At 45.1% G+C, this 11,298-nt stretch overlaps 1 protein-coding gene across 1 annotated transcript in view; it reads right to left on the reverse strand.

Annotated features, from left to right (window-relative positions):
• The window catches only part of LOC103801497 (collagen alpha-1(XXVI) chain-like), a gene marked incomplete at its 5' end in the record, with an annotated part of 36,799 nt that overhangs the window by 23,299 nt on the left and 2,202 nt on the right, over positions 1-11,298 (reverse strand). Inside the window, one exon of the mRNA XM_009073912.1 lies at positions 1,813-1,966. Within this exon, the coding sequence (XP_009072160.1) occupies positions 1,813-1,966 (154 nt within the window). The remainder of the gene's footprint in view (positions 1-1,812; positions 1,967-11,298) is intronic.

Genomic DNA, 11,298 nt, shown 5'->3' on the forward strand with positions numbered 1-11,298 from the left:
GTTTTGACTTGGAGATACAGATGGGTGTGGGAAGGGAAAGAAGCCAGCTATGGACCCAGATCCATGAAATATCCCCACAGCTCCTCAGCAAGCCATTTGAAGCCCACAGAGCTTGGGTAGGGGCTCAGCAGGCAACCACAAGTCAATAAGCAACTTAGCTGATTATTTCTAATTGCTGAAAGACGCTGTCGAAATGCTCCAATACATTCCTGATTCCCAGTTATTATGCTTAGCTGTTGTTTCACACTAGGTTAAATAAAACAAGGGCAGAAAAATAAAAAGTCACAGTGAGCAAGGACTACACCTGGTAGAACACGTGCAGCTGGTTGTGTGCTCAGCCTGGAAGTTTGGCTGACATGACAGACTCACACATAGCTTAGACATCATCACCTGCTTTTTGGAGGTGACCATTAGCTACCCTCTGAATTTGCTGCAGGGGTGGAGGGTGATGATTCTGGGCCATGGAGTCAGCCTGATACAAGAGCTACAGGAGAGCTGTTCTGTTTTGCAGCATGGCCAAAAGCCTGGGCAAGTGGCAGTCACTGCTCTGTGTTCAGCAAGAGATGACCATGTGAATGGAGCCTCCTAGAGGAGAGGACTTTGACTAGAAGGGACAAAGTCACCAGCATTTTGCTGGACTGACTTTAGTACAACAAAGTGCAGGTGTAGAGATACTGTGACAGCAAAAATAAATGACACGGAGAAGGCAAAATGAGCATATAATGGACACTGGGGGAAACTGCTTTAATTCAGTTCCTGGCAGCCATTCCTGTGGTTCTGAAAATACTTTGCAGAACATATTATTAGTGAACCTCCCTCCATGTTGTGGCATCATGTCAAATCATAAACATGGACAACATCTGGACTATGTTGGTTGCTCCAAGTCTGCTGCAGTCATGAAGGGCTGCCATAATAAACTGCTGGGTCCGAGAAAATGAAAAAGCAAAAAAAGGGGGGAAAAAAAAGAAGAAAAAAGCAAAGTAGGCTCTAAAGAGACTAAAGAACTGCTCTGGGAGCAAGCAAAGCAACAGACAGACAGGGCTTTGGAAGCAGAGAGTAGGGATCTTGCAAAAAGATGCCAAGGTCAAGGAAATTCAATGCGTGGGGATCTGTCTAGCCAAGTGGGCTCAGAGGGAGATTTTCTTATAAGTGTATTTTTTTTTCATGCCACAAGAGGGATCATAAAACAGCCCATTGTGTTTATGGCAAATTTAGAAAATATAAAGCAGACTGCAACTGATGTTGCTATTCATGGGAAAGTTTTTTTGTCCTAATAAACCTAAGAATTACCCTTGCAGCCCAGTGCTCTACCCCCAGCACTGCTCCCAGGCTGGGAAACACTGCATTTGGTGCTCAGTAGGTGAGTATTAATGTCCCACTGTGATCCTGATGGCTCTCTGGAGTTTCCCCAGGAATGTTTCAGTCTATCCAGGCCTCAAAATCCACAGTCTTTGGGCTTAAAACAAGTACATTGAAACACAGAGGCAGGCACAGTGGCCATACTGAGGTTAACAGACCTCAAACTTCCCAGAGACACAAATTCAGCTCTCAGATGATGCTTGTGCCAGCAGAAACTGAGGCTGCCACAGGCAGCTGATAACATGGAGCTTCATATGTTAGTCTCTGAGCTTGCTTTCGTCCCAGAACATGCCTGCTCTGTACTGCCTGAACTCAAGGAAGGGCTGAGACCTTCCAACCTCCCTCCTCCCAGCTTCCAACACTAGAGCAGACTGACACAGCCTCCTTTGTAGTTACCCCGCAGGAATTCTGTATGTGGGGTGGGTGATGTGGTGAAGAGCAGGTTAGGCTTACCAACAGATCCCACAGTTTTTCTCAGGACAGTCCCAGGATTCAGCAGGGGAAAGGCATCTGGCAGCAAATCATCATACCACGTGGCTGTCGTGCCAGTGATGGGCAGGTTGTTCTCCAGTGATGGGCTCCGCTCCGCAGCCTCCAGCAGAAGGATCTACACAAGGACACAGGGAATGCAAACAAGGTCAGCCTGATGGTTACATACTCCATCTCAATCCTGAAGGAGACTGGGAACTCCTCTCCTTGCCAGCAGGAGCTGGGAATAACTCTGCATCCCAGACCACTGGAGTTTGGTGTTAAAGCTTTATTGGTTTCCTGGAAAGCAGCAGCAATTAGCGTAGGAAGTTGCTGTGTTAATTGCAAAAGGGTCCCACATGCACCCTCCGTGGAGAGGGATTCACTGCCTCCAGAGAGACTCAGCCTCACGTGGGATTGTCTTCCTGGTGAGAAACATGAAACCAGGGACCAAAGCAGGTGTCAGGGGACACAGCATTTCCCTGGGTTATGTGTTCAATCCCAGAGTCACAAAATCAGAGATTACTGAGAGCTGGTCCAAGGTGAAGGGCTATACCTGGAGGACCAGAGCAGCAAACTGAGGTGCCTCAGGACAAGCACTGGCTGCAAGTGAAAGATGATGGAGAATACGAATCTTTTAAAGAACTGAAGTACTTTAACTTTGAAGCAAAGAAAAAAAAAGCAGGCAATTTCCTAAAAAAGATCTACTTAGAAGTGATAGGATATTACTCAAACTCAGAGCTGTTTCTATATCTTGCTAACACTACCTTCAAATAAACACACATCCCTGGGTGCCATGGTGCTATTTGGGCCGTTTACAAGCTACACTCCTTGGCAAAGTGACCCATTTGCCCATATGAATCAGGCTGCTCTTCATTAAGCTGTGCTCTCCTGGCTACTGGTGGCCTGTACAAAACTGGGATTTAGTCCTTACCATGGCTACAAAACCCCTAAATGTCCACAGGACCAGAGGGATGGAGGACCAGGTGTACTCTGCCCACTGACAAACTCCATTAACATGAAGCTCAGCAGAACATCCATTGCACTTCAGAGCCAACATTTTCAATGAAAGCCTTCACAAAATAAGGATTTTAAAAAGAGAAAATTTCTGGTTGATTCTAAAAGCTTCATCCCTCTGCCACTAAGCAAGGGTGGCATAGCAAACTAGTAGAAGATTTCTTTAGGAAAAGCTTCAGGAGCACCGACCTGGAATGCCAAGCCCATATGCTCTACTGCAAATGGATTTTACCCCAACAGCCAGGCAGGAGCTAAGCAAAGGCCAAGGGCAGAACACATTTTCTATTGGGAAAGCCAGTGTTGGCAGCCTCTGGTTGAGCCACACCTGGGATGCCACTGCCCTGGCAGCTGGAGGGATCCCTGCCCAGGATGGACACAGGACGTCCATCAGGCAGGAGTAGGGCTGAGGTTTCCAGAACAAGAATTTTGATCCAAGTCTCCAGCAAATTCTGACTTCTACACACAAAGCTACATGGGAAGATTGCTCTGGGAGTGCAACACTGAGGTTTGTTACAGCACCATCTCTTCCTATTTGGAAACCACCTAAGCAAATATGGATTTAGGGATAAGGGATATAAAAGAGAATATAGCTCAAACTTTCCACTAAATCCCTAGAAGTTTCAGCTTTTACATGCTGTGTTGTCTTTACATAATGAAGTCACACTGCAATTATAAATGAGAGTGACTTGGCTCCACTTGTTTGTTTTTAAAGTGCAATTATTACAAGGTTTATCGCTCCTTTATTGCAAGGCCTGGGGAGAGTCAGTATTGCAGCAGCGCCAGAAATGATGAACTTCCTGCAGAATGTACTGGCCTGATGGGGGTGAATCAGAAACTAATTAAAGTGGGAGCTAGGTTAAGTGCAAGGGAACTGAACCTCACTCTTGCAAACAAGCAAAATTCTTCCTTCATTGCAAGGATCTTTGCTCATGGATCCAGAGTCCTGTTTAAGTGAAAAGGAGTAAGGTCACAACGCTTTTATTCCTCAGGCTTCACTCATGCCAGACAAGGAAGGAATTGGTTCCATCTGCCTCTGGCACTCTGTTCTACCTAAAGATTTGTCAGACTTGCAAGGAAATGTGTTATCAGTTCAACAAACACTTGAGCATGTGCCTTACCACAATCAAGCTTAATTCCCATTAACATGGACTCAAATGTGTGCTGAAGGCCTTTTCTGAATCACTCTATACTATTATATCATCCTCTTACTTCCCCAGCAAAGACCTGGATGTTGCCAAAACATCCTTGGCCAGAGAGGGAAAACTAACTCTGGAGGTGGCAAATTAGAAGGGCTACAGCCAGGGCAGGGTTGGGATGCTCCTGCTGCAGGGAAGGGCCACACAAGGGCTCTCTTGGACAGTGTTATGCCACAGCCCAGAGAAGCTGTGGAAGGAGTGACACTAAATCAATGCAGTGGTGGTCAGAGAGCAGCAAACTGCAGGGGCCTGTGGCTCTCCTGGGCAGAGAGAGCAGTGCTAGCACAGCAATGCTGAAGGTTGCATCTGGAGTGGAACAGCTCCAAATCATTTTTATGGGTGATAATAAAAATGTGTTACCACATAATCAACACAAAACAGTGGCAACAGTATCCTTTTCATTAAAACAACATGTTTTAAATGAGTGCTCTGCTGATAAATGCTGTAAAAGCTTTAAAGGCATGTACAGAATAAGCCAGTATGTGCTTTTATAAATTGACTATATATACTTTGCAGTCATTAAGGCTCAAACCATAGTAACAAGTTTATTTTCCCTGGGCACGAAATGATAGAGGTCAGGAAGTCTCCAGACTTGAAATTGCTGAGAAATTCTAGTTTTTATGATTAGGGCTGAAGAAGTGCCCAAAAGAAATAAAGCAGAAAGAAGAGAGCTCTCACATCCGTGAGATCCACAGAGCCAAACTAAAGAAGGAAAAGCACATGGGATTTAGTCACATTCAAAAATCTCAAACTCTACTCAGCTCTTTCAACAAGGAGTGTCCTCTCATAGCTAGCACAGCACATAGCACAAACAGGGTCCTTACACATTATTGCAATAGCACTGGAACCATATATCTATTTTCTGTCACGTTTTGTTTTCCTTTCAGGCTGCCATTGCCATAGTCATGGGACCCAAGGAGAATTCCCACTTTCATTAAACTAAAAAAAAAGTTTCTAGCCCTCTGAGTAAACTGCTGGAAAATGATACCACAGAGGCTCACAGCCAGAAAGCAAATTAGCAAAATGTGCAATGTATTAAAGGTCTCAGTATTAACATCTTGGTGTTTTCTAGTTAATAAGGTTGAAGTAGAGAGAGGGATAACACCAAGGGAAGAACATGTGGTTTTCAATGGGAATCTTCATTGCAAGCAGTGCCCACCTCTGTTGCTTTTACTGCTTCCAACACAAAAGTTGTGTCTCCATGAAGAATGGAGGTAGAAAATATCCTCATGCCACCATATATATGTATATATACCTAGATGCTGTGGGTAATGACAGTCACTCAGCCAACCAGGGCAGGGACAGAGAAGAACAGCAGTTGTGGTTGCTGCCTATGGTGCCAGGAGAGCAGATCCCTACAGAAGACAAGAAAACCTTTCCTCCCCACTTCACACTGTGTTGTCCAAGTTGAAGGATGGCCTCGACTCAGCAGAACACTCAGACTTTTGTCTTTTTGCATGTATGGAAGCAAAAGCCAAATCTGAGCCTAAATGGACACACTGAACCGGAGCCTTTGGCAAGAGAGGTCCCAGCGGCATGAGGGTTTCCAGGCCCCATGTCTCAGACACAGCTGAACTGGGTCAGAAGGCTGGAAAAGAGCTGAAATGGAGCCACATCTCCTGCCAACTCTGCAGCAGGAGCCGGGCCCGGCGCGGGAGCCGCGAGGGAAGGCGCAGGGAGCGCGGGAGGACGACGCACTGCACTGGCCAAGGAGCTCTCGGGCCAGCGCCAGCGGCAGAGGTTCCAGCCTGCAGAGCTCAGCCCTGAGCCTCTGAGACCTTCTGGGCTCACCTCTGTACAGGGTCTGGCTCCTGCTCCTCTCCCAGGGCTCAGGGTCTGGCTCCTCGCTGCTCACGCACAGGGCCCTCAGCAGGGACACGAGCGTTATGTGCCTGCAGCTCAGTCCCAGCTTACTCAACCCACCTCCTCCTTCTCTATTTGCCAGCATAAACTTTCTGGACTTCAGACACATACCACATTTCTTGCATCAGATCAAAAGCTCAGGCCAGGGACAATGGAAATGGGAGGACGGTTTTCATCTTCTTGAGATGTTCAGTGTCAGAGGACTTTTTTTGGCTTATAGTGGCTTTCAAGAACCCTATTCTGGTTGTTCCCACTCATCAAAAGAAGATTTCAGGGCCTCCTCCCATCATCAGTTCTCCACTTGCATTCCTGATGTCCTGTAACTAGGTAGGTGCTAGAAACAAGGAAAGCAGGGCAGGGCTTTCAAAGATTTAAAAATGGATACAACAGGGCTCAGAATGCTTTTTCTTTGGATAAAAGTCCAGATGGATATTATTAATTAATAAGCAGGGGATATTTGGTCTCTTGAAGCATTGACAGAATACACTCCCCTCCATCACTTTCTAAAGAGGAGGAAAAGAAACTGCACGAATCCAACTCATCAGCTGAAAATTTCGGCGTAAAGTAAGATTCCCTTGATCTTGTAGAGACACAAGCTGATTAATAATGGTAATTGCATAATTTGTTGGACATATCCTTCTGTATAGCAAATGATTTGGCAATATAAGAACTTTTGAGTCATTCATCAAGACACAGATCTAAGTGGGGAGTTTTACAGAATCTGATGGAGGACAGAATGGAAACCTGCAAACAGAAGGCTCCAACACAGACACAAGCACTTAGTTTCAAAAGCCAAAAGGCATTCAGTAAGTGTCCACTAAAATCTGATGAACCAGGTGCCCAGAGAGAACCTGGGTGACTTCATCCCTATTACATCTTAGAGGCTTTGGCCAAGGGGGACAAGATAATTAGCGCATGGAGGAGCTTTCACTGTATTGATAAATTATGGTGGGAGCAATAGCTGATGTCATTGTAGTGACTCAATGTAGAACAAAAGGTGAGGTTTATGTCATCAGCTATTGCCTGGAAGACAGAAACATGGACCAAAGGTTTCTATCAATCCACTGATAGCACAGTTTTTGCTTTTTCTACAAATAATTTTACAGCATTTCCAAAAACGAGGATGGAGAACACAACTGTTTCCTCCACAGGTACATTCTGGAGGGGAATCAGAGCACACGTTACTCTGCTAGTCCAGATGAAACACAGGCACTGTTCAGCAGATCAAATTTAGGTTGGATATCAGGAAGAGATTTTTTCCAGAGAGAGTGATCAGGCATTGGAATGTGCTGCCCAGGGAGGTGGTGGATTCACCATCCCTGGAGGTTTTCAAGATGAGACTGGATGTGGCACTTAGTGCCATGGTCTAATGGTAGGGTTGGACTCGATCTTGGAGTTCTCTTCCAGCCTGGTCGATTCTATGATTCTGTGATCATCAGACCCTCAAGGTTTTGCCTGAGAGAGCAACCAGGAGGGAAGGACTAGCACTGGTCCCTCTGAGGCACCTGGGGAGCTTCTCTGAATCTGCTACACAGTGGGATTTACCTCTGCTGCTGTGAGCCCTGCAGCCTGCCCCCACCACCACCCCAAAGTGTGAGAGCCAGGGAAGAAGCTAGATGTGGAAAGGATCCAGCAATCCTTCAGTGTTGTGCTAAGAGCTCATTGCAGAGCAAAGCACACAAAGGAGCTCAGAGTGAAATCAGATTCCCCACTGTTCCTTTAAAACATATGATAAAAATACATCGGAGCTATAGACTTCTACCTTCAAAATCACATCATTCCCTGCCCAATATATTGCTTGTCATCTGTTGGGGATGTAGGAATGCTAGGGACAAGGAGCCAGGCCAGTCTGAGATGAACTCAGTCTTGACAAAGTACCATCTGTTCTCAGCAATGGCTTTGGGATCAGCTCTCTGCTTCCCACCAGGTGAGGAGCCCTTGGCTCTGGCTGAGGGATTCACATCAGGTGCCTGAAACAGGCTGAGATGCCTCATGTGCTCTCCTCCTCCACAAGGCTCTAAATGAAAAGCTGCAAGATGAGAGCAGCACAACAGGAAAAGGTGAGGGGCTTGGGCCTTTTCCAGCTCACCTTTGTGCAACCTGAGAAAAAAAGGACCCAAAGCAATTTTAATGTTATGATTATACTTTTGTTCTGAAGCTCCACTAGAATTTCTAATTAGAATCAAGTGGAATTTTGCACATTTGGGCATGGAATTACCAAAGGATTTGAGTACTTACGTCCCTTGGGCTCCTTACACACTTCCCTTGCCAAAACCTACTGTTTGTCCACAAAAATATTTCTCTTAAAGAAAAAACAAGCTTGTAAACAATGGCTCCATGGTATTAAAGACACCAAGAGCATTTCCTAATGCTGACAAAGGATTTGCTTAGCAAATTAAGTTCTTATAGGAAAATTTTCAAACTACTTTATGAAAATATTAAATCTATGTCATTCTTATGGGAAAATTTTCAAATTACTTTATGAAAATATTAAATCTATGTCACTAAAAATACCAGACTTATAACTAAAAGACTTTGTGGTAGGGGATGGTGGATCAAGAGATCTTTATAGCCTTTTTGTTATTCTGGCAAATGATTTACAGCATTGGCCAAATGCATGGAACAGTCTTAGGGGACAGATTGCTCCTTGAATCCACCAGGGATAAGAAATAAGGTCCAAAAATTACTAGCCTTAAGAATCAAAGGATTCCACTGCCATTCTGAAAGACAAATAGTCTTAGGGAACAGATTACTCCTTGAATCCACCAGGGATAAGAAGTAAGGTCCAAAAATTACTAGCCTTAATGAAAGGATTCCACTGCCATTCTGAAAGACAGAAAGATGCCCAAATGAGAGAACCCAATCTGCCTCAAGTGTGCTAATCATAATCAGGATTACTGTTGATTAGCAAAAGGCCAAGAGAGAGATGCAAATTTCAGATTGACACAAAATTAATTTTGCCTCCCCAGGTTTGGGTCACAGTTCCTCCTTGTAAGAATCAGCTAGGAAGCTACATTTTTTCTTATGGAATTCATTAACTGGCCTACAGAAACTCAGCATTAAATTAGAGATTTTACAGGACTGATTTAAGGCTGTTATTGCTACTAGAAACCTGCCAGTTATTATACAGCCCAAATACTCTTTGAATATGCATTGCTGGAGCTGGAGAAGCAGATTCTGCACAGGGTCATAAGGAAACCTTAGGGATTAGGTAAGTCACCTTTCTGTTCAAAAAGAATTAAAATAACTAACTGCTAGTGATAATCACATCGAGAACATGGAAAATCCATGGAAGTATGAAGAAACTGCTCATGTCCACCCTGTAGAATCAGCAGCAGCCTCACAGCCAAGTGACTCTGGTTTCCCTCCCAATCTCTCAGCCATGTCACAGTACCATGAAACATTTGCTATCTTCCAAATATTTCTTCACTACAGCAGGGAATTGTTTTATTATCTACCAGAGAAAGAAAAGACAAACCCCATAAAATATCCCAGACAGCTGCCAGTATTTCATGTAACTGCTTGGAAGAAGGGAGAGATACAGAAACATTTCATGCAGCAATCACATTAAAACTCCAAGTAATGATGCTTCATAATCCAAACACACAGGGCAGGGAAGGTGCTGTGGGTAATCTGTCCCAAATAAATGGGCTGATTTCAGATAAATAGCAACGTACTGAGCAAATTCTGTGCATGGCACAAAGATTCTCTTTAAAACCTTTCAGAATCTTCCTCGTGGGGAATCACATTACAAGGCCTGTTTTCATGCAAAAAATATGCATGTCATTTATCAATCACACAATGAATCCATCAGACACTGGATATGTAATGTTATCTCCCAGCATTAAAGCTGTAAGTGAAATGCCACTAACTCCACAAAAAGGGGTGTCAGGAGATAAGACTGGGTTATATCAGCTTAGATCAAGTGCTGCACTTGAGCTCCAACCAAAACCTGGGATTAATATCACACTGCCCTTAGCACTGTGGTGGAGCTTATTAAGAGAAACTAGGCAAACAAAATGAGCAGAAATTTGTATGCAGCTGCCTGTTCCCTTGCCAGCCCTGCTTGCTCCCCTGCTAACACTGCCTGCATCCCTGCCAGCATCCCCCCCACCCTGGGCAGCTGTTCTGCTCTCCTGACACTGCAGCTCTCTCGAGCTTCAGAGTGTTGGGCTCAGTCCTGTGACACAGGAGGGCAGCATCAGGCTCAGGAAATTCAAGAAGGAAAGGCTGTACATGCTTCCCACTAAGATGCTGTGCTGGCCTAGGATAAACCTTTCCCAGGAAATCAAAGCAGGGTTCATTCTGCCCTCCCACAGACAAGGCTCCCCACGGGATCAGGGAGTACTGCAGGGATCTCAAGTGAGATGTCATTGGAGAGAAATAAGATTTGGCATATTGGGGCTTGGGCAGGGGTAGTTTTCTTCTGGCCCACACACTTTCTTGCCCTTGACCCCAAGGTCAACACCATCCTCCCATGGCCCATAGATTTGAAGCTCAACACCATCAATCAAGCTTTCAAATCTCTGGCACCCAATGGGTCTGGTATTGTGCAAATACAAGAGGCCAACTCCATTCTGTGGCAGCTGGAAACAGGAGATGAGGATGGAACCTGATTCCCTCTGCCTTCACTTCCCTCCCTGCAGAAACATCTCCTACAGACACAAGGACAACCTAGAGTAGTGCTAAGGAAAGCATAAGGCACATGAGTTTGTTCTGCTACACAGTTGAGCCATGTCTTAGCCTCTCTCCTCCCCAAGGGGGATATGAGCACCAATCCCTAATGAGTCATTTCTCATTCCATTTGCTCTGTTTATTCTTGCTTCTCACCTTCTGATCCAACTCTCATATTACTAAAATCAGAGGGTTACTTTTATTACCTCATTTGGGCGCTGATCTTACAAGTTGGATGAACCAACTCACCCTTGTAATAAGAGAGATGAGACCATTTCTGGTTATATCCCCACTTTTAGGGGGGCTGCTATAAAACCCTGCAGAAGGGGAGTGGGGAAAGAAGAAACCACAAGCTGGTCTTGCCTTTGCCATTCTCTGAGCTCACTGTGGTCATACTGGGCTGAAGTTCAAAAGAGCAAAAGCAGCAAAGCCCCTCAACTTCATCTGTCTCCAGAGGGAGCAGGACTGTGGCAGGAAAATCCAGCTTTGCTCATGGGAAGGATGAACTTCCACATCTGCCTCTGCAGAACAGAACTGCAAAAATCAGGGTGGGGAAACAGTCTCCAAACCTGGCAGAGATGTGTGACCATCCCATCACTCCTGTCTTCCTCAGAACAGCTTCAGGTTGTTGTGGTGAAATGAGACATTACAAGGAGACAGTTTGGAGAGCTGAGAGACAACTTCACATCAGGTCATCCAGCAAAACAGGGATCTTTCTCCA

This window comes from Acanthisitta chloris, unplaced genomic scaffold, assembly GCF_000695815.1.
Source record: "Acanthisitta chloris isolate BGI_N310 unplaced genomic scaffold, ASM69581v1 scaffold9714, whole genome shotgun sequence".
Classification (NCBI taxonomy): domain Eukaryota; kingdom Metazoa; phylum Chordata; class Aves; order Passeriformes; family Acanthisittidae; genus Acanthisitta; species Acanthisitta chloris.